The sequence below is a fragment of the Vanessa cardui genome, chromosome 18 (genome assembly GCF_905220365.1).
Source record: "Vanessa cardui chromosome 18, ilVanCard2.1, whole genome shotgun sequence".
Taxonomy (NCBI): Eukaryota; Metazoa; Arthropoda; class Insecta; order Lepidoptera; family Nymphalidae; genus Vanessa; species Vanessa cardui.
The window spans coordinates 489,614-512,061 of NC_061140.1; the positions used below are offsets into that span (position 1 = coordinate 489,614).

A 22,448-nucleotide genomic window follows, 5' to 3' on the forward strand; every position below is an offset into this window, starting at 1 on the left:
CACTCGCTCATGACGGAGGCGCGGTTTCTACAAGCGCCCGAGATATCGCATCGATCCCTCCGCGGGCATGTCGAAAGTGAAACACTAAACTACGTTGTACACTTTGTTCGTGGTTTACAATTATTCACGGAGCACATACACACAATGTCCCGTTCGAAATGTTATACACAAAATGGTGCTGAGCGAAACGGAATATAGCACTGTACTCGACGAGTTGTCTATGCGCGACTGACGGAAGGCGTCTACTGCATCCGCCATCTGCCGACGAGAATGAATGCGGTGAACTCGCCGCCGGGCGCTAGTGTGTGCCTGTCGGTATAGAGAACTACAGTTGTGTGCGATAAGAGCAAACATGTGTGAGTACACTTTTTTCTTTTGTATGGGACAAAAGAGATTATAAAATCCCATTGGTGTAGGCTTATACAGGCAATATGTTAGTTAATTTCTTGTTCCTACGAACTTGAACCTTACTGCTTTGAGGATCATAACTTCAATTTCAAGTTTTTTTTTATAAACGTTATTGAAAGTAAGTTTTTAGTATGATTGTTTTTTCTTTAACTTTACTATATAGTTTACCGATATTATCAACTTAATTCGAATATATATAACACTGATACTTATAGCAATGTTTTTTTTTTTTTTATATAAAAATGCTTCGTTATATCAGGTAGATATTAATATAATACTTATAAAATGGCTTTCAAAGGATACATTTCTTACATGGTACAAAACATGATACCTCTTTTAACAATAAACATTAAAATATTATAAAAAATGTAGCTAATAATTTTTTGTCAACAATATTTTTACATACAATATTATGAACAAGGAGCTACACAATTTTAAAGCAAATTATATATTGTTAGATTAATAAAATTAAATTTATGGTCCCTTGACATTCAAGTACAATTGACAAAATTATAAATAAAAAACCAAGTACATTCATAAATAACTTCAGATTTTAACAAAAAAACTTATGTATTGGTAGCCTTGTTATAGAAACTCATCTCTCACAATCTCATGAAAGCTACTAGTATTTAAATTATGATCATCAGTATTTCTTATATGAATTTTGTGAACCAATCGCTTGTAGGACCAGCAACAGCAAGAATGTTTACTGCTGTGTTCAAGCTTAATAAGGAGTACTAAAATTAAATTTAAATTGTCAAGGCATGATCATGTCCTGTGACTTTTATTTATGATTAAAGCGTAATAACAACATATTTAATTAAAAATAATTGAAAAATTTTCATGTTCTTTTTTTCGGATTAGGTCAACATAGTTTTTTTGTGAATTTTCCATTGACCTTGTATCAAAAAGTCCGTTTGTTTAAAGATAAAAAATAGCCAACTAGAAAACAACTATTAAGATGATTTAGTAAATTGAATAACTATGATGATAATGTAAAATAAGAAAATATATATATATACAAAAATCTTGTAATTTCATAAAATTATTTCTTAGGTAAAAATAAGAAAGACAATGAGAGAACATTTAAACTTCAAAAACATTATTATTCAACATTATTATCACGTTTTAAAATGAATGGAACTCGTCTCAAAAACTTTAAATTAAGCTTTTCTTTGTTTAACATTTGCTATTAAAAAATGAATCGTGAAAAAAAGTTGAAGTGAAAGATGTCAATTGTCACTGTCATATTTTTTCAGCAATTTTGACGTTAAATCTGTCAACCAGTTTGTTGTCAGGACAGAAGCTTTGTGAAATTGTTTTGCCAACTGAATTAGGTTTATAATTTATATGTTTAGTTTCTATTAAAAAGGGACTTTAAAAATAAATGTAATCTTCCTAGCTTTCAATTTGTAGTGTTTGTTAACTATGTCAGAGTCATCGAAATCAAAATCTGCATCAAATATCAACCCTTCGCCTACATTACAGTGCAAGGATCTTCATGAGTATTTAAAAAGTCGGTCACCACAGTTTTTAGAGACATTATACAACTATCCAACTATATGTTTAGCTGTTTACCGGTAAGCTTAACTGAACATTAATTTAAATCTATGTAGTAAAGCATTAAGGTTATGTACTAAAATATAGTTAAAGTAAAGTTCTTGCGATGTAACTCTTGTACATAACTTTTAAATATCTCATAAATATTTGTTATTCCAATTATAATCTATTTATTGCTAACCCACACTTTCAGTAGGTGTCTCTATTTTAATTATTTCATTTCTTTTAGTGAGCTGCCAGAGTTAGCAAGGCACTTTGTAATCCGACTGCTGTTTGTGGAGCAGCCTGTCCCACAGGCCGTGGTAGCATCATGGGTTACACAAACACATGCAAAGTATGATATTTGTTTCATAAAAAAATATTGCAATACAGATAAATAGAATAATATAAAATAATTGTTTGCTCCAAAAATCTACTTTGAAATTTCTCTTAATTCTACAAAAACATGAGCTTTTTAGTTTTATACCAAAAATAAAAAGTTGCTATAGGTATATATTAAACCAATGTTTCTTTATAAGTCTAGTGGATAGTTTTTTAGGCTCTATATTTTGAGGGTTCAAGCCTCAGGTGGGCTTTAAAAAACTTAATAGATTTTCCTGATACAAAAACAACTCATTGAATTATGACATCATTTAACTCTTTTGCACTAAAATAGCAGTTGCCTAAATTCCACCATGATAGCTGTAATCAAATTGAGAAATGAAAGCATTGAAAAAAACATTCTTTAAGATGACTATTTGTTTTGATAACTTTTAAGTCAATGCTTTAGTTTTTATAAATAATACATGCTTCAATTATTTTGACAAATAACTAGAATAAAACAACTGTAACCTTAAGTAATTAAGCTACTAGTAGTGCCGCTAAATATTTGTGTTCCACATTTCCAGGGAACAAAGTAAAGCATGTGAGGCACTGTCAGAGCTGTCAGTGTGGCAGGAGGCGCCTATTCCAGGTGGGCTTCCAGGATGGATGCTCTCTCAATCATTCAAGAAAAACCTTAAAGTTGCACTACTTGGAGGGTAAGTTTAGCTTTAGATAATTTAGTGAAATTAACATTATATCTGTTAAACAATTTTCCAAATTGAAAGGTTTTTTTATTTTAGGTGTGTTAATTAGATTTCTATCATACTGTTTATATTATTTATTTCAGGATATTTACCATGTTTTTTATTTTTATTCAGTGGAGCTCGATATTTCGACATTATCTACGAATGTCTTGTTCACGAGACTTTCATGTATTTACTTAAGAGTCTTTATGGTGAATAACTTTAGTTATAGAAATAGCCATGTTAATTTAAAATGTTTATATATTTATATGTATTGCATGCGAACTTATTATGTATGAAAATGAATTTAATTTCGTTTTTATCTTTATTGCAGTGGGCGGCCATGGAGCATGTCGTCGTCGCTGGAGCCGGACGGCAAGGCGCGTGACGTGGCGTTCCTGGACGCTTATGCGCTGGAACGCTGGGAGTGCGTGCTGCACTATATGGTGGGCTCGGCACAGACCGAGGGCATCAGCGCTGACGCCGTGCGCATCCTGCTTCACGCCGGCCTCATGACTAGGTTGCTTACTCAATCAACTGATGAAACATGTGAACTACAACAAATCTTTGAAAGTTAACGTTAAACTTTTGATTTGATTTCAGAGATGCAGAAGATGGCACAGCTGTGATAACAAGGGCAGGGTTCCAATTTCTACTGCTCAGCACTGCTAAACAGGTATAGAACACTAGTCTTGAATAGGTTGGGAAATTCAAATGCATTCAGCGCATGATTTTAACCAAAAAGCGCAGGAGTGAGATAAAATATTTAGGAGTGTACTGAGCTTATGGCAGTATTCTTAATAGCTGTAGAGCTTATAGTTTAGTTTAGTGTAAACAGTTAACTTTAATAACTTTTTACTACTACAGTATACCATAAAACGATTTACAGTTAAAATATGATGCCACATGTGCATTCTACCAACCCGCATTGGTACAGCGTGGTGGAATATGTACCAAACCCTCTCCTTAATGGAAGAGGAGGCCTTATCCCAGCAGTGGGAAATTTACAGGCTGCTACTTACTTTACTTACTTACTTATATTTTCATTAAATTCTGTAAATATGATGTGCACTGCATCTGGGACTTATAAGGCGAAAGTGTACACTATGTGAACGCACAGACTGAGTCACATGAATTATAGATATCTTAAAATGCTAGATTTAATATATATGTTTTTTTTTAACCGGTTGCAGGTGTGGTTATTCCTGCAGCACTACCTGCACACTGCGGAGAAGCGCAGCCTGAGCGCGGCCGAGTGCCTCGCCTTCCTCTACCAGCTCAGCTTCAGCACGCTCGGAAAGGTACTGTTCCACTAAACCCACTAATATGCAACTCAACTTTGTTGCATATTTGTTTTAAATCTTTGAAAGGTGCATAAATATTATCATTCGAAAACTATTGAATCTTAATTGTAAAAAAAAAATCGTCTAAAATTTCTAACAATACTTGTAATGTCATCCACACAGTGTTAAACATTAATAAAAATAATGGCCGCAAATCTTAAAAAATATATACATATCATCATCATCCTCCTGCCCTTATCCCAATTTTATTTGGGGTCAGCGCAGCATGTCTTCTCCTTCCATACTTCTCTGTCAGACGTCATCTCACAAGCAACATTTTTTCTAACCATATCGTCTTTCACACATTCCATCCATCGTTTCCTTGGTCCTCTACCTCTACATCCATCCACATCCATGCTCAAGGCCTTCCTCACAATATGTTTATACTGTATATGCTATTGTATATATACTGTACTTAAAAGAAGGAAGCAATCTTTGTGATGTTATTGTACTGTGTTGATTATAGATGAAATATTTATTATTATTATAAAACAAGTAAATAAACTCGACAGAAATAACAAGTCTTCCATTTCTGAAACTCAGCAAGACCAAATTAATTAATTAACCAATGATCATGCAGATTACTGAATGCTCATTGGTCAAGGGCAGTCGATGACGTATTAGGTGGCCAATTAATTAAAAAAACTATTTATGGTTTGATTGATACATCATAAAATTGATTTGAATCTGTTTCGTCAGGATTACAGCACGGAAGGAATGAGTAACAACATGTTGGTGTTTCTGCAGCATCTCAGGGAATTTGGTCTCGTTTATCAGAGAAAGGTCAGGAATTATAACATTTAGTTATGATATATATATTTTATTGGATAAAATTGTGCATCACAGATTTAATGAAATGATCTTCAAAAATTTGGAGATCCTCAACATAAGATAATATGTAGTTTATATTTATGTATATATGTATGTATATTTTGATATATATTATATTTCTATGTATGTATTATTGGTGTGTAGTTATGTGTAGTTTATTATTATACCTCAGTATAAATATTATTATATTGTACTTTTCCTCATTTTTTCATATCTTTTTCTTCACTTACCTGTTTTCGTTCTAAGCTCCTATCACCAAATGTTGTCTGTGAAAGATCGTTATAAGCGATAAGATCGCCTTTGCGCACCATGTACTTATTTTATGTTTTATATTTCCCCTTTTTTTTCCATGTGTAACTACAGGCACAAGGGACATAACATCTTAGTTCCCAAGGTTGGTGGCACATTGACGATGTAAGGAATAGTTAATAATTCTTACAGCGTTAATGTCTATGGGCGATGGTGACCACTTACCATCAGGTGGCCCATATGCTCGTCCGCCAACCTATACCATAAAAAAAAAAAAATGTGTTGTGCAATAAAGCATTTTAAATAAATAAATAAATACTACCTCAGCATATGGGCGATGGTGACCACTTACCAGCAGGTGGCCCATATGCTCGTCCGCCAACCTATACCATAAAAAAAAAAAAATGTGTTGTGCAATAAAGCATTTTAAATAAATAAATAAATGCTACCTCAGCAGAGAAGCCTATGTCAATTCGACCGATATGATATTAGTAACATGTGACTCTGCAGCGCAAGGCAGGGCGCTTCTACCCCACGCGGTTGGCGTTGAACATCACGTGCGTGAAGGACGGCATCGCGCCGCTGGAGGCCGCCGCCAGCGCCGGCTACATCCTCGTCGAGACCAACTATCGCGTGTATGCCTACACGCAGACCACGCTGCAGGTCGCCCTGCTGGGCTTGTTCACTGAGCTCATCTACAGGTACACTGGCTCACTCTGATGAAAATTCGAAAAAATTGCAGCCGGTTGGATATTCTATTCACTGAAAAGTGTGACATCCCGATCATTCCTTAAAGGCAAACAATGCAACCCGGTACAGGCCTCCCAGTGTCGTTCATGGGTGGGGGTAGTTTCACTTTCCATTCAGTGAGCATCTCGCTAGTTTACCACTCTGATGATAATTCGAAAAAAATGCAGCCGGATGGATATTTTATTCACTAAACAAGTGTGACATCCCGATCATTCCAACAATGCAACCGGGTGTGGGCCTCCCAGTGTCGTTCATGGGTGGGGGTAGTTTCATTTTCCATTTGGTGCATGTTGCTAGTTTACCACTTCATAAAAAATCCAGGTCACAGCAGAGGATTCAACAACAACAACAGCCTGTAAATTCTTCTCCCATTGAGGAGAAGGTTGGGAACATATTCCACCACGCTGTTCCAATGCGGGTTGGTGGAATACACACGTCGCAGAATTTCTATGAAATTTGTCACATGCAGGTTTCCTCACGATGTTTTCCTTCACCGCTGAGCACGAATTTTAAAGACAAATTCAGCACATGAATCAGCGGTGCTTGCCTGGGTTTGAACCCGCAATCATCCTATCCTAACCACTGTTGTCATAACGTCAGTAATGTATATGTGTAGGTTCCCGGACGTGGTGGTGGGCGTGCTGACGCGCGAGTCGGTGCGCGCGGCGCTGCGGGGCGGCATCTCCGCGCAGCAGATCATCCGCTACCTTGAACAGCACTCGCACCCGCAGGTATGTGTGTGTAACAGGCTCAACATGAGCACTTTTGGATCGTGATGTTAAAAGGACATACAAAAATACCTTGCCCAAGGAGGGTCAAAAAGACCCTGGGGAGACGGAAGCCAGGCGTTATGTATGAGTTATAAAATATTTGCATTATAATGTTACAGATTACATCTATTACAGATTAAATGTGCAAAAGTTACAAAGTATATATTTTTGTATATATGTATAATAGAGATTGGAATGAGATAAGATGCTGCACATCACACTAACCGACAAGTTTCCCTTGAAAAAATTTTTTAAGTATTTACTAATGAAATAAATAATGGTTTCTGCTACTGTCAAACTACTATCGCCACCAATACAGTTAAGTAATAATTAGTATAGTACGACACAACTTAGATGTCGCATCGGCAAAATTCGTAAAACCGATCATATCCGAATTAAGTATGCTAGCCCAAATTATCAATATTTATTTCTCATGCGAATATGGTCTTTGCACAAACGTTATAACTTGTAATATCACAAGACCTAATATATTCGTCAATTTGACACGTTTATTTTACATGCACTTACTTTCTCTGACGCTAGAATCTATAGCGACGAATAGCGTCGAATGGCGCTATAGGGGGCTATTTCTATTGGTTGTGTAAATCGGCAGTAATCGGTTTTATTTTCATTCCATTTCATTTTCCGATGCTACATCTAATTTGTGTCGTACTATACGTGGTTGTAGATGTTGAAGTCGGAGACGGCCGGGATAAGGACGTCGTCCGTGCTGCCGCCCACCGTCGTGGATCAGATCCAGCTGTGGGAGAGCGAGCGGAACAGGTTCACCTACACCGAGGGCATCGTCTACAATCAGTTCCTGTCTCAGGTGTGTTAAGGCGAATATTATAGTTACATCAATGGTTATGTAGGTTTTGTCTAACGGCTGAATCAGAGCCGGATTTAAAGGTCTGGAAGGCCCCGGGCCACAAAGCAGTGGGGGCCCTAGACAAACAGAAGCGTGAGAACCTAATAATTATATTATCATGAATTAATTACTTTTTTTATAGCAATCAGTAAGCTATCAGTTATTTACTTGTATCGGTAACTTTTAAAATATTAAATAATAACATTATTATAATTTGACTATATCTCGGTATTTGTTAACTTGCTGAAAACTGTGGCCCCCACTTATGTGGAGGCCCCAGGGCAGTTGCCCCGGTTGCCCTCCCCTAAATACGGCCCTGGGTTGAATGTAACAGTGAACAGTGAAAATGAACAGTACCTATACCTATCACAAATTGTTTAACTTCTATAAATAACTAGTAAAAAACTTTCATATTGTAACTGCTTTTCGAATTAATGTTATATCCGAATCCTTTTTTTGTCATAATTTTTGCATTATATTATTAAATTTTATAAGATACTAGCGGTCGCCCGCGGCTTCGCCCGCGTAGATAACGGTTCATAATCAGTCTTCTAATATCCCTACTGCTGAGGCACGGTCACATTTGAAGAATTACTGCAACCGGCGCTTGGATCTATTGTGATAAACCTCAAATTCGTGATCACAACACCTCAGCCAGACCAACATCAGCCACGAATCTGATGAGGTTCTTAGGGTCGGAGGCCATTATGCCCTCTAAGTACCGGAGTTAGAACATTTTATAGTTCTATCTTTTATAGTTTAGGCATCATACGCAAAAAATCAACTTTTTTTGGTAGATTTTTTCCTTTTATGTCCGAAAAACCCAAAATATCTTACGGAACCCTATTTTTTTTTTTTTCAAAATAAAATTTAGCCTATGTTATGCGGGATTAATTTAGCTTTCGAATGGTGAAAGAATTTTTAAAATCGGTCCAGTAGTTTTTGAGCCTATTCATTACAACCAAACAAACAAAGTTTTCCTCTTTATAATATTATAGTCTGTTCGCGTTAAGAATGCAGTGAGTTGTCATTGTTTACCGGCTTTACTCCGCCCCCTGACCAATCAAATATTTTTTAACAGCAGGGTGAAGGTGTATGCATATTTGTGTTAAAATTCCAACAAATTATATTTGTTTTAAAGACTAAGTATAATGAATTTAAAAATACACATTAAAATAAAAAATCGAATTGGGGTATTAATCAACAAAATTCTTAACACTATATACAATCGTTTGCGAATCTTGCCATCGCGATGTAGAAATTTACATATTTTACCATAACGTCATCTAGTAGCTATAGGTTACATTAATTATTAGGTGTACACTGTACAGCTAGAATAAATGAAATATAGATATATAAATAAACAAAATTTATATTATAAAAATATCAGGTAATAATTAATTAAATGTGAACTTGACTTTGTAATTTGAAAAGATTTGATTGGTCGAAGGGGGCGGAGTCAGGCCGGTAAACAATGACAACTCACTGCATTCTTAACGCGAACAGACTATAGTGTAGATTGTAACACTGTTGGATTGCCAAATGAAATAATAAATAAATAAATAAACAAACGTGCGCAGGCGGAGTTCGGCGTGCTGCGCGAGTACGCGTCGCGCTGCGGCTTCCTGACGTGGCACAGCGAGCGCGCGCGCACGCTCGTGCTCACGCGCGCCGCGCACGACGACGTCAAGCGCTTCTGGAAGCGCTACTCCAAGTCCTCCTGAGCTGAGGAACACTCAGTTAGGAAGTGAGCCGGAGCCCTCGAGATTTGTGCCAATTGTCGACTGCGAAAGTTAATTCGCTCCGAGGCGACTGTATTTTAGTATTTGTTAGTGGTAATAATTAAGACTGTTAATTACATATGTATACTTGTAAATAAATAATTTTTTGCAATATTTGTAATTTTCTTTCTCCTTCCGTTGTGTGTTGTAATAAAACTTCTAAAAGACTATGAAGTAACAGCTAAAACTATTGCGTTTGTAGGCTTAATTTTGAAATTTATTACAGTCCCCTTTTTATTTTTGGAAATTCCAAATATTTTTTGGTGACAGGATATTTTCCAGGAAACTAAATCTTGGAGGTTACTTATTCACTTAGAAATACATACTTTTATAATTTTAAAAGTTATCGAGACGCGATTTCATATTTATTGGCAGGAGGCTATTTGACAATGCGAAAAATAAATTGTGAATTATTGTAATCAGTGTATACTATGAGTTTAGAAATGGTTATTTACTTACGAAACTTGAACATAACACTTAATTTATTTAAAAATCAATAAACAAAAATGCATTTTTTCAAATGTTTGTTACGTGACACAAAACGCTCCTGATTGGCCGGGCTTATGATGAAGTCACTCTTTTAAACCTTGTTTTTCTACTATATGTACCCCAGATTAAAATACAGCAAAGTGAAGTCATCGACCCTATTGCAGCGCCATATTGTCCAGGTAGCGTTTTCGCGCGTTATTTAAATATTGAATTTTTAATATGATATTTTTCGGAAAATATGTACTAGAAATAATAAAATCTACTTATACTGATCCTTAACCTCTCCTAAATAATATAAAATGGATTTTAAAAACCAGTCAAGTAGGCTTTAAATGTACTTTTTATTATATTATACTACACATCAAAATGAAAAATCTTAAATACGTAATTATTTTATTTATAAAAATAAAATTTACAATAGATTAAGACTTATTTATAATTACAAGTAAGACTGTTTCAAGAACGATTCATTTGCACCAAAGCCTCGTCTAGCCCTCGTGTAATAGTTCTAATTTTGAAAAACTCGATTCAAATTTGTCATATTTATAAAATTGAATTCGTAGACAATAATTATGGAATTTAGACTAACGCATTTTATATTATATTACGCCATCGTGCGATGCCTGGATGCTATCGCAATACCAATCTAAATAAATGATACACAAAACATATTTTTGTCACACGTGTCAGGTAGGGCCGATACAGAATGAAACGCGTCCTCTGTATACTCTAAAACAAAAAGTTCGTTTTTATTTGACGATGTCGCTAGCGGCGCCGCCGGGCGTCAGTGCGCGTCGGCGGGCGCGGGCGGCGGCTTGACGGGCGCCAGCGCCGCGTACAGCTTGCTGAGCGCCGCCTGCGCGCTGCGCTCCAGGCCCTCATCCTCGGGGCACGACACCTCCTGCAAGGCACGCGGTCAGTACTGGCGGGCGGAGTGCGGGGCGGGGTGGAGGGCGTGCGGGGCGCGCGGGGGCCTCACCATGGCGAGCAGGTCGACGTGCGCGCGCCGGCCGGCCACGTCGACGTGCAGCTTGTCGCCCTTGAACATCTTGGGCACGGCGTCCTCGCCGAACATCTCCTGGAACATCTCGATGACGCACTCCTTGAAGTGCATGCGGTCGAGCTTGGGCGCCAGCGGGGCGGGCGCGGGCGCGGCGGCGGCGGCGCCCAGCAGCGCGGCCAGCACGGCGTCGGCGTACATGTCGGACACGGGCTGCGCCTGCCACTCCAGCGTGACGAGCGGCAGCTCCAGCGTGAGGTCGAGGCAGCCGTAGAGGCGCCAGCGCGTGTCGCTGACGAAGGCCACGGGCCCGGCCACGCGCAGCACGGCGTGCCGCAGCAGCGCCGCCGAGCCGCCGTACGACACCGACACGCGCTGCGACACCTCCGACTGCGACAGCTCCGTGTACTCTGCGCACACGCACTAACGCTCCACTCACTCGCTTCGGTAGCGTCGTAGTCCACGAGTGGGTTTGATATCATATTACCAAATGTCATTTAATTTGATTTAAAATAAATATCTGAAAGCTCACTATTGAGGTCCGAAGGCGCCAGAATGTGATAATTGAAGTTCCTCTTTACTAGTATACCCTCCAGCTGCCGTCCCGGCATCGGCGGCTCCATCGCCAGAGACCCCATCACCTACAAGTGACACATAATATTTAGTTACTTAGTGCAGTATTTTAAACACTAAACGGCCTTGGCGGTACGTGTGTGTGTGTATTTGTGTGTGTGTGTGTGTGCGTGCGTGAGTGCGCGTGTGTGTCTGTGTGTGTGTGTGTGTGTGCGTGCGTGTGTGTGTGTGTGTGTGTGTGTGTGCGTGAGTGTGTGCGTGTGTGTGTGTGTGCGTGCGTGTGTGTGTGCGTGCGTATGTGAGTGTGTGTGTGTGCGTGTGTGTGTGTGCGTGTGTGTGTGTGCGTGTGTGTGTTTGCGCGTATGTGTCTGTGTGTGTATGTCTATGTGTGTGTGTGTGTGTGTGTGTGTGCGACCTTGGCGGTGCGGTCCCCGCGGAAGGCGGTGCGTGCGTGTGTGTGTGTGTGACCTTGGCGGTGCGGTCCCCGCGGAAGGTGAGCGCGAGCAGCTGCGTGTTGCGCGGCGTGTGCAGCGCGAGGCGGCCGCGGTGCTCGCGCTGCAGCGCCGCCTTCAGGCGGGACATCTCGTTCTGCTCGCCGTGCACCAGCACCTGCGGCCGACACAGATCTGTTCACGAGGTGTTCACTCAGCAATAAATACAAACAAGATTATATACCTTAACTTTTTTTATAAATCGCCAATCGACCCATTGTTGTTCCTTTAAACTTATAAACTACACTCAAAATAATGCATTAATCAATGGAGACTAAAATTCCATTGCGTTTTACATTTTACCAATTATCTTTATTAATTATTACGTATATTTATTAATAAATTGATAAATTTAAGACAAACGGACAAGAAGTATGAGTTCACTTACGACATGCGGTGGTTTCAGTATGTTGATAAATTCTGAGGTCTGCTGGTAGTCCGTATGCGCTGAGAAAGAAATGTAGTCCACCGACATCTTGAGCGGCAGCTTCTGACCCGACATGGACGTGATCTCCTCCGGCTCCGACAGGATGGTCTTAGCCAGGGTGCCCTCCACGCAGTACCCTGCGCGACAGAGAAATACACATTGTTTATCCAAAAACTTGTAGAACTAATTCATTAACGTATACATAACATAGTACCTTAACCGTTCAGCCTCAAAGTTTAAAACATAATTTCGTAAACATTGGACTTTACCTTAAAACTTACCTTTTTTTACCTTAAAATTAGATTTTGATATAATGGGTTCGCCATATTAAATATTACTTGGTGGTAGAGCTTTGTGCAAGCCCCTCTGGGTAGGTACCACCCACTCATCAGTTATTCTACCCCCAAATAACAGTACTCAGTATTGTTGTGTTCCGGTTTGAAGAGTGAGCCAGTGTAACTACAGGCACAAGGGACATAACATCTTAGTTCCCAAAGTTGGTTGGTACATTGACGATGTAAGGAATAGTTAATATTTCTTACAGCGTCATTGTCTATGGGTGATGGTGACCACTTACCATCAGGTGGCTTATATGCTCGTCCGCCAACCTATACCATAAAAAAATGTATATTTAACTTACCAGCTATAATGACACCATTTTTGGGATCAGTGCACCAGGATTCAAAGAGTTCTCTGGATAGACCGGACTGCATCATACCGGGTGACGCCATGATCACACACGGACCTATATCCTCGAAGTGGTCGATACCCTGTCGAAAAGCCATTTCAAATCGATACATATAATTTTCACATTTACATATACGAGATGTATATGTCATTGTGATCCTTCTTATTCCGAGACGCGTTTCAAAGGGAAGCATTTCTCGTGCAAAGGAGAATTTTACTTTTGACACATAACAGCAAAAAGGACAACGATTTAAGACCTTTGCCTGTAATTTTCGTTTGTTTTTGAAAAGCATTGTAAGCCATTCTCATGATACGGTATAACCACAAAGTTAATTATACCATGACGTTTTCTTATACTGTATTATATATCTTTAGACGTGCATTTTCTTTTCTTTGAGCCTATCAGAAATATATAAAATCAAATTTGATTGATTTGATTTAACTTTATTAATAAGGTCCCGTTTAGTAGCAATTAGCTTGAAAATCTGCTAAAAATTGTTCAGAAATACTAAATAATGTTTTAGACAATCTGTTACGCTTTAATAATTAATATATTTTTAATTAAAAAAAAAACACTTAAAGAGTTGATTATTTTTTATTAATTATAAAATCTAATGATAAGCTATAATTTAACTACTTGGTAACACTGAATTATAATAAAAAAGTGTCATATCTGCCATATCTTGATTACAATATAGGCGCGTAATGGTAACAAAACAATTCGATATGGGTGAGTGATATGACCTTGAAATAATAAAAAAAGAGTCAGGTCATTGAACGTTTTCGGAAACAAACTGCGTTCCGATTTACGCTAAACATTCATCATTGTATGAAAACACAATAACAAAAATAATTATTTCATTTGGACAGAAGTAAGGCAACATTAAATTGGGGTCTTTACAATTAATTTCAATACTTTGATCGTGAATAAGGTAGTAAGATTATTGCCAATAGTTACGAATAAAATTATAGATTCAAGTAGACACAATTTGGGTTGGAATGTATCTGTATATTATAACCTATCCAGTGATAATAACAACGGTTTCTTTTGTTTTATTGAGTGACCCGGTATTAAACTAACCACATTCGATATATAAACAAACAAACGATAAGATTACATATTCAATATATAAAACTTTATCAACGTAAATCAGTAGTTGGTGTTATCATTGGATTTTAGCAGCTGCTTCATATCTCAGTTTTTATCTGCAAATTATTAATAAGTCATCGTAGCAAATCATTTGATTTTATTCTCAATGACAAGGGCAACGGTTACCGCTGTGAAATTTTGAGGTTAGTGAGTAAACTTTGTATTTTGTAATTAAATGTTTATGTATGTGTATGATTTGTAACTTTTTTTAAATAATATTTTAGTAGACATCTGATGCGGTGCCGTATGCCATAATGTTTTAAATATTAATATCAAAAAGATTAGGGCGATTTCAAAATTGTACAAATTTTATAAAAAGTATATGTTGTATATATATGTAGTAGTAGTAAGTGACATTATTAATATAACGGATATTGTTGCTGCTAGATTACTGCATTTTAAATATTTTAAAAGTCACTAAGTCGGGATGAGGCTTCCGACATAGCAACAATTAATTTATTTAAAAAAAGTATATTTCTTCTGTTTTTTAGCAATGCATGTTGCATCTTGTCGGTACCTTTTAATAGTGGAGTCAACACTCCGAACTGGTAAAATTACAATTAATTAAATCATATTAAATGAAGATTCAAAATTGCTTGTACGAGCTTGAATGAAGTACCCGAATTGATTTAAATGAAGTTTCATTATATAAATTTGTAATATATTTAGTACAGTTATGTTGCTATTATTGTTACTACAAGGATCAAGACTCCTCCATTTAGAGCAAAAATAATCAGTAGCAAAAAGTGCCTATTTATATTTTTGTAAGTCTTAACAGTTATGTAGTTATCATTGTTTTATTTCCCTTTACATTACAGATCGTAAAAAATGCTGCCGGAAAGTTTGAAAAACCGTATAATACAATGGTTAGAAGATCATCGCGAGTTTGTAGTCTGTGCATTCTGCCTGCCCGCAAGCTTCCTCTTCACTCTTTTTCTGCGCTTACGAGCCTTCGTACGGAAACTGAACAGCGACCCGCAGAGACACGACAGTGCAGTTAGCGAGATACAATCTACGGTGAGCGCCATTATTTAAAATCAACACAACATTTCAACCATAATAGGGTACTTGGGAAGTTAAATTGTGTACATCTTAACCGATGATTACGGTTTCGAATCGGCACTCTGAGCTCGACGGTGAAGGGAAACATCGTGAGAAAACCTGCATGTGTCTAATTTTAACGAAATTCTGCCACATGTGAATCCAACAAGCCGCATTGGAGCAGTGTTCTGGAATATGACCAGTGGGAAATTTGCAGGCTGTACATGTTGTTGTTGTTGTGTTAAATATATACAATAGCTATTTACAATTCCAGTTGTTTATTGTATAAATATAAATAGCTTCTAATAATCCATTTCCGAAATTCCAGATTCAAAAATGGAACAGGCTACCAGCAAAGAATCGTCGTCTGCTTTGCACATCCAGACCCAATTGGCTCTCACTTTCCACGACATTCTTCCAAAAGCACTTACACCACAAAGTTGCGATACCTCTGTATGACATATTGGAGCTCGACGAGAAGGCCATGACCGTCAGAGTTGAGCCCATGGTCACAATAGGGGATATTACTGAATATTTAATACCTAAGGGGTACTCTTTGGCTGTTACTATTGAATTGGAAGATGCAACACTGGGAGGTATGGAAATTATTCATTTTAAAATATTTAAAATAAAAATACTTAAGGCCCTTTATTCAGAAAGGCCATATCTTTATGCAACGAGACATTAAAATAGTAACGTTTCAACTTTTGACAATTTTTAAGAAAAATAAAAAAATAATGAACTACAATTGTCTAAATTGTTTCCTACAGGTCTAGCTCTTGGAACCGGCATGTCGACACACTCACACAAGGCGGGTCTCTACCACGAAACGATTACAAGCTACGAGGTCGTACTTGGCGACGGTTGCCTCGTGACCGCCACAGCGGAAAACGAATACTCGGATCTCTTCAAAGCTCTGCCCTGGTCTCACGGCAGCTTGGGATTCCTCGTCGCTTTGACATTGAAAATCGTCAAAATTAAACCCTACATCAAAATAAAATACACACCCGTTGAAGGACAAAAGAATTACTGCGATATGATAAGAGACCTGTCCGGAGCGAATGAGTCCACGCCGACTTATCATCCAGATTACATAGAAGCTACTATATTTAGCGCTGACAAGGCTGTCATTATGACTGGAGATTATTCCGACTACGACAAAAAGGTCACAGTGAACCATTGCTCGAGATGGTACAAGCCCTGGTTCTACAAACACGTCGAATCATTCCTGGAGAGGGGCGAGGGTGTTGAACTGATACCACTGAGAGATTATTTGCTACGCCATAACAGACCTATATTTTGGGTCGTCGAGGATATGATTTCATTTGGAAATCACCCATTATTTAGACTACTTTTCGGGTGGCTGTTACCTCCAAAGCCGGCTTTTCTCAAGTTCACAACAACGCCAGGCGTCCGAGCTTATACGTTCACGAAACAAGTATTCCAGGACATCGTCCTACCACTACAAGAATTAGAAAAGCAAATTGCCATTGCCGGCAAACTGTTCGAGAAGTTTCCTCTGCTGGTGTATCCGTGCAAAGTTATCGATCACGGTCCACTGTCCGGTCAGCTGCGTCGACCTCACAGCAAATACTTGGTACCGAAAACGAGTTACGCAATGTACAACGACTTAGGAGTTTACGGCGTTCCGGGTAAAGTGAAGGACAAAAAGCCGTACAACCCCGTGAGCGCTATGAGAGAAATGGAGAAGTTCACTCGCGATGTTGGCGGCTTCTCGTTCCTTTACGCAGATATATTCATGACGAGAAAGGAATTCGAAGAGATGTTTGACTTGACACTCTACGAGGTTGTCAGGCAGAAGTATAGCGCGGAGGGAGCGTTCCCTCACCTTTATGATAAGATTAAGCCCGAAATAGACGTGTTTGCGATCGGAGAAGAAAATGTCATTAAAGGCTAATGACCGACACACATTTTTTTTTATTACTTTGTTATTTTTTTTTAAATAAATGCCTTATTGTTACTGTAAACATATACACTCTGAATCTGAACTCCTACCTACTATATATACCCTACTGCCAAACAGGAATACTTGCTATTGTTGTGTGGCGTTTTCCAAATGACATAACATCTTAGTACCAAAAGTTGGTAGCACATTGGTATTACAAGCATGAAATAATTCTTACAGCGCTAAAATATATGAGTCGTAGTGACCAATTACTATCAGTTGGCACATTTATCCACACCTATAACTATTCCAAACAAAAACATATTCAAACAATTTTTCCCTCACGATTCTTTCCTTCACCATCAATCACGAAATTATTTATGAACACAAGAGCATTAATAGATTAAAATTTACGAATCTTATTCTCAACAACTCACTTCATACATTTATTGAAACGATGAGTGGATTGTGTGAAAGACGATATCGCAAAGAATGTTACTTGTGAGATGACGTCCGAGAGAGAGGTATGGAATAAGAAGGCATGCTGCGTCGACCCCAAATAGAGAGCGGGTACGTCCAGTGTTGCCATGTTTCACTTTATTTCAACTTCCGTGTGAGTTATTGTGTTCGAAAATTTCACTTTTTCCGTCAATTTGATTAATAAAAATCCGCAGACATTTTTAACTTTGCCGTTATGTAAATTCAAATCGTTTATAAAAAAAACATTGGTAAAAAAGGCGTATTACTCGATATAAGATTTTGTAGATGATAAAAAAGCGTGAAATTAATACCTGTCGACTTCCACGCAGGATATGTTAATTTAAATAATTGTATTAACTAACATGACTTTGTATTTTTTAAATGTTGAAAAGAGTAACTACTTTGTTTCTTGCCGGTTCTTCGCGGTAGAATCTACTTTCCGAACCCGTGGTAGGTTCACTTAATTGTTAATTGACGATTCAAAAGTGCTTATAAAACCCCACTTGAATAAAGTTAATTTTGATTTTGATTTTTTTTGATTCGATACATTTATTAGCTTTATATATGTAAATTAACATTAAATTCTACATATTATTTTACTATTTTTATAAATATATACACTGACTAGTATTACTATATGAGGGTAAAATATGTAGCAATGATGAATGCTTGGTACCTAGATGAGCTTGTGATAAATAAATCGAGACTCACCTTCAAATTAGATATGTGGCGGAACACGAAGGGGTTGTTGACGGCGATCTGCCGGCGGATGCGGTCGTTCATGGCGTTCACGTAGGTCTGGTACACCGCCATGCACTTCTTGGCGAGAGACGACGCGTAGTATATCGGTATGTCCTGCAGCTCGGGGTGCAGGGACCAGTACTCGTCTGCAATACAGCGAATCGTTTAAAAATGTTGACCGATATTTTTAAATCTTTGAATACGGAACCAAGAACTCAATGCACTAAGTTTGTTCAAATTCGTCATTGTTATGAGGAACAAACACCTACAATTTTTTTTTTAAAATAAAATGACATCAAATAACCGTCGTAGAAGTGACGTCCGTAGAAATCGAAATGTTAACCAGTCACCACCACCAAGTCACAGAGCACAGCAAAAAGTATTGCCGCTAGGCGATAGAATATCTGATGGATAAAGGGCAGGGCCATCTCGACTCCAGGACATCCATCTCGACAGGAGGAGTCGAGACGGCCCAGTGGTTAGAACGCGTGCATCTTAACCGATGATTGCGGGTTCAAACCCAACCAAGCACCGCTGATTCGTGTGCTTAATTTCTCTTTATAATTCGTCTCGTGCTCAGCGGTGAAGGATAACATCGTGAGGAAACCTGCATGTGACAAATTTCATAGAAATTCTGCCACATGTGTATTCCACCAACCCGCATTGGAACAGCGTGGTGGAATATGTTGCAAACCTTCCCCTCAAAGGGAGAGGAGGCCTTTAGCCCAGCAGTGGGAATTTACAGGCTGTTGTTGTTGTTGTTGTTGTATATAGGGCAGGGCAGCAGGGCGCACGCACCGAGGATGAGCAGCAGCTCCTGCGCGCGGCCGAGCGCGAACACGGGGATGAGGCAGCGGCCGCCGCGCTGCACGATGTCGCTCACGAGCCCCGTGAAGCGCGACTCGCGCTCCTCGCGCTTCTCGTGGATGTGCGTGCCGTACGTCGACTCCTGCGCACACACCTTGCACTTGGGAAACTCGTTCATATCTTAATGTTGTCTTAAATTTTCGCGATTATTACACATTTAAATAAAACTAATTATAACGGATGAATCGCGTATATTAATTATTTTTAAACATCCCGACGTTTCGAGCACTTTGCAGTGTTCGTGGTCACGTGACCACGTGAATTAGTTATATTTAAATCGTTGATATCTTATTTAACGAACAGATTACTTCCATTATCTATAAATTGTGTGATATCTATTTCATCTAGTAAAAGGCGTCCCCCAGGGCTCGATTTTGGGATGCTTACTATTCATAATTTTAATAACGATCAAACATATCTTCCGAATCGTTTCTTTACAAATAATACGTTAATAAACTATTCAATTTCAATAAAAACATTTCTATACAATTTGAGTAAGCAAATGGTTAATGAATGTAATTTTTAAACTTCTGACTCACTTCCAATACCAATATGATTATAAATATTCATATTTAATATTAATACGTTTTTATTTTATTTACTTTCAAAAATAAAACATTCTTCTAAAAACGCACCGTGATAAGCACGTCCGGATGTACCGTTGGAATTTCTGCCGCCATCAAATGCCTGTCCTCTTGACGAGAGAAGTCACCCGTGTATAAAACCTGAGAGAAATAAAATATAATTATTCAAAATGAAGCCGTCTCTACGTCATCGATTAAGTCAAATAGCGAACTTTAAGGCTTGATTAAATAGTAAAGTAGTTCGGAGTGACCTTGACGCCGGCGATCTCGATCATGAACATGGCGGCGCCCAGCACGTGGCCCGCGTTGTAGGCCCAGAAGCGCACGCCGCGCACGTCGCGCTCCTCGTGGAAGTTGATCGTCTCGATGCGGTCCATGGAGCCCTCCAGGTCCGACTCCGTGTAGAGCATCTGCTCCGTCGATATGTTGCTGTGGGCCACGAGAGATGTGAGCGGCGGTAGAAAATGCTTTCAAAGCTTTTGGAATTTAATTCCTCAGTGTTGACTTATTTTTAAATGTAAATATTCTCTTAAGATCATTGTTGATATAACTGTCATTATTTATTGCTATTATTATTAATTTTCGGGTTTATATGAATCATATTTTATAAAATACTTTATTAATATCAACATACATTAACAATTAGCTTTGTTGAGGCAACATCCAAAAAGGTAAGCATTGAATAGTAAAGAGCCCAAAATGGAACCCTGGGGTACACTTAAAGATCTGATTAAAAGTATTTTTAGAAATACATATAATAAGAGATTCTATTTGATTTTTAAAATATTTTGTGAACTATAGAACCAAATTCTCATTTATCAACAGGATGCTCATTTTGATGCTGATTTTGACTTAGGATCATATGGTCCACACAATTAAAAGCTTTATTAAAATCCATAACGACTATTAAGTAAGAAACACTTACCTAACTTTAATATAATCAGAAACTAGCCACCTGTAGATGGCTTTTGTAGCATGTGTCATAAATACTCGACCCTTGAAGGAAGTCTTGGTAAGGAACCACGGCAAGGCTCCACTGTGGTCTAAATGGAAACTGTAAAAAGAGATACCATAGGTAAGGTTAGAACCCTAGGTAAACAAAACTGAACATGTTATATATGAAAGATTTAATTTTAACCTGTCAATTAATTTTGATCTGATATGAACTTAGTTCCCAACTTGAAGTCATTAACTGAATAATTAGTGAGTTATGTTTTTGCAACATCAATTAAATGTGACCACTAAAAATTAAGTGGTTCATTTACTAGTCTTAAATAAGATGGTATATAATGTATACCAGGAATTATTTATTACTCGTAACATACAACATTACAAGGTAACTTACTGAGATATCAATAGCAAATCAACTTCATCTGCTTCTATTAAATCTACAAATGGCAGTGCATCCATCCCTGAGAGCCCTGGATGTATACCGCAATCGAGCTGAAAACACAAAAAATAAGTTTAAGATAATGCCCATTCTCTCTTGATCAAATTCAGTCTTAGATATGACACAGAAAAAATGTACTCCATTGAGTTAATTTTATTTCTTAATTAACAAATAGCCCAAAATCCTAGGGCCTACAGTTTACTGAGCCAGTCACCAAATTCAATGTGGCTCGATAAATATTAAAAATTTATTACAATTATGTTTGAAAATTATGATGTGTTTTACTAACCATAATTTTCTTTCCTTTAAACTCTAGCATGATGCATGATCTTCCAACTTCTTGACCGGCTCCTCTGAAATTAAATGAATTATTCCAATGTTAATACTTCCATATATATACAAATACAATTGAATATTTAGTAGTTATAATATTTTAAGTCTTGTGTTGATTGTAGCAATAAACAAATACATTAAATTATATTTAAAAAATTCTAAAAATCCTAAAATATTAAATAATATGAGAGAGTCGTAAATTAAAACAACATACGATGGACATATGATATGGCATTGAATATAAAATAAACAATGAAATAAAATAAAAATATTTACAAGGGCCGTATAGTTAGTTGATCACTCTCCTCCAAAGGTCCCGGTTCGGTACCCTTCCGCGGATTAGTAGTCATGATTAACTTTATTAATTTACTTTAATATCATACAAATAGTTATAAACGTTCAACTTAATAATTAAATTATTTAATAACAACAAAACCGGGCACCAAGATAGGTTATGTTTAATGTTTATCTGCCAGTGCCTGCTAGGCTGCTAGCATTTGTCAAATTAACTGTCACTTGAAACGAAAATGGATTTTATAAAAAAATAAAAGTTACATTGTCATAATATTTAATAATAAGGTCCTTATTTTTTAAAACTCAAATAATAAGTATTTTATATTATATATTAATCAATATAAATCTACTAAAATAGTGTTTGGTTTATTGCGTTGTTTCTGTCAATC

At 37.7% G+C, this 22,448-nt stretch overlaps 3 protein-coding genes across 3 annotated transcripts; 2 read left to right on the top strand and 1 right to left on the bottom strand.

The window, feature by feature from the left end:
- Positions 1–9: 9 nt before the first annotated feature.
- LOC124537247 (general transcription factor IIH subunit 4) lies at positions 10–9,553 on the top strand. The gene is given in 13 exon segments (XM_047114019.1): positions 10–192; positions 195–330; positions 1,781–1,988; positions 2,198–2,302; positions 2,856–2,987; positions 3,349–3,534; positions 3,618–3,690; positions 4,208–4,315; positions 5,057–5,140; positions 5,948–6,138; positions 6,804–6,918; positions 7,646–7,786; positions 9,406–9,553. Coding segments are annotated over 13 exon segments (1,806 nt in total). The 3' UTR covers positions 9,550–9,553.
- Positions 9,554–10,720: 1,167 nt separating this feature from the next.
- On the bottom strand, positions 10,721–22,256 carry LOC124537335 (cleavage and polyadenylation specificity factor 73). Its single transcript, XM_047114159.1, has 14 exons — positions 22,042–22,256; positions 21,722–21,785; positions 21,388–21,485; positions 20,968–21,096; positions 20,294–20,471; positions 20,094–20,183; positions 19,390–19,540; positions 18,562–18,737; positions 13,227–13,356; positions 12,548–12,723; positions 12,137–12,277; positions 11,628–11,736; positions 11,075–11,505; positions 10,721–10,996 (listed from the first exon to the last, which is right to left on the bottom strand). The coding sequence occupies exons 1-14, from the start codon at positions 22,113–22,115 to the stop codon at positions 10,880–10,882; spliced, it is 2,064 nt and encodes a 687-aa protein (XP_046970115.1). The 5' UTR covers positions 22,116–22,256; the 3' UTR covers positions 10,721–10,879.
- LOC124537337 (delta(24)-sterol reductase-like) lies at positions 14,398–17,398 on the top strand. Its single transcript, XM_047114160.1, has 4 exons — positions 14,398–14,566; positions 15,242–15,440; positions 15,793–16,060; positions 16,235–17,398. Exons 2-4 carry the CDS (start codon positions 15,252–15,254, stop codon positions 17,380–17,382), a joined length of 1,605 nt encoding a protein of 534 aa, XP_046970116.1. The 5' UTR covers positions 14,398–14,566; positions 15,242–15,251; the 3' UTR covers positions 17,383–17,398.
- Positions 22,257–22,448: the final 192 nt, after the last annotated feature.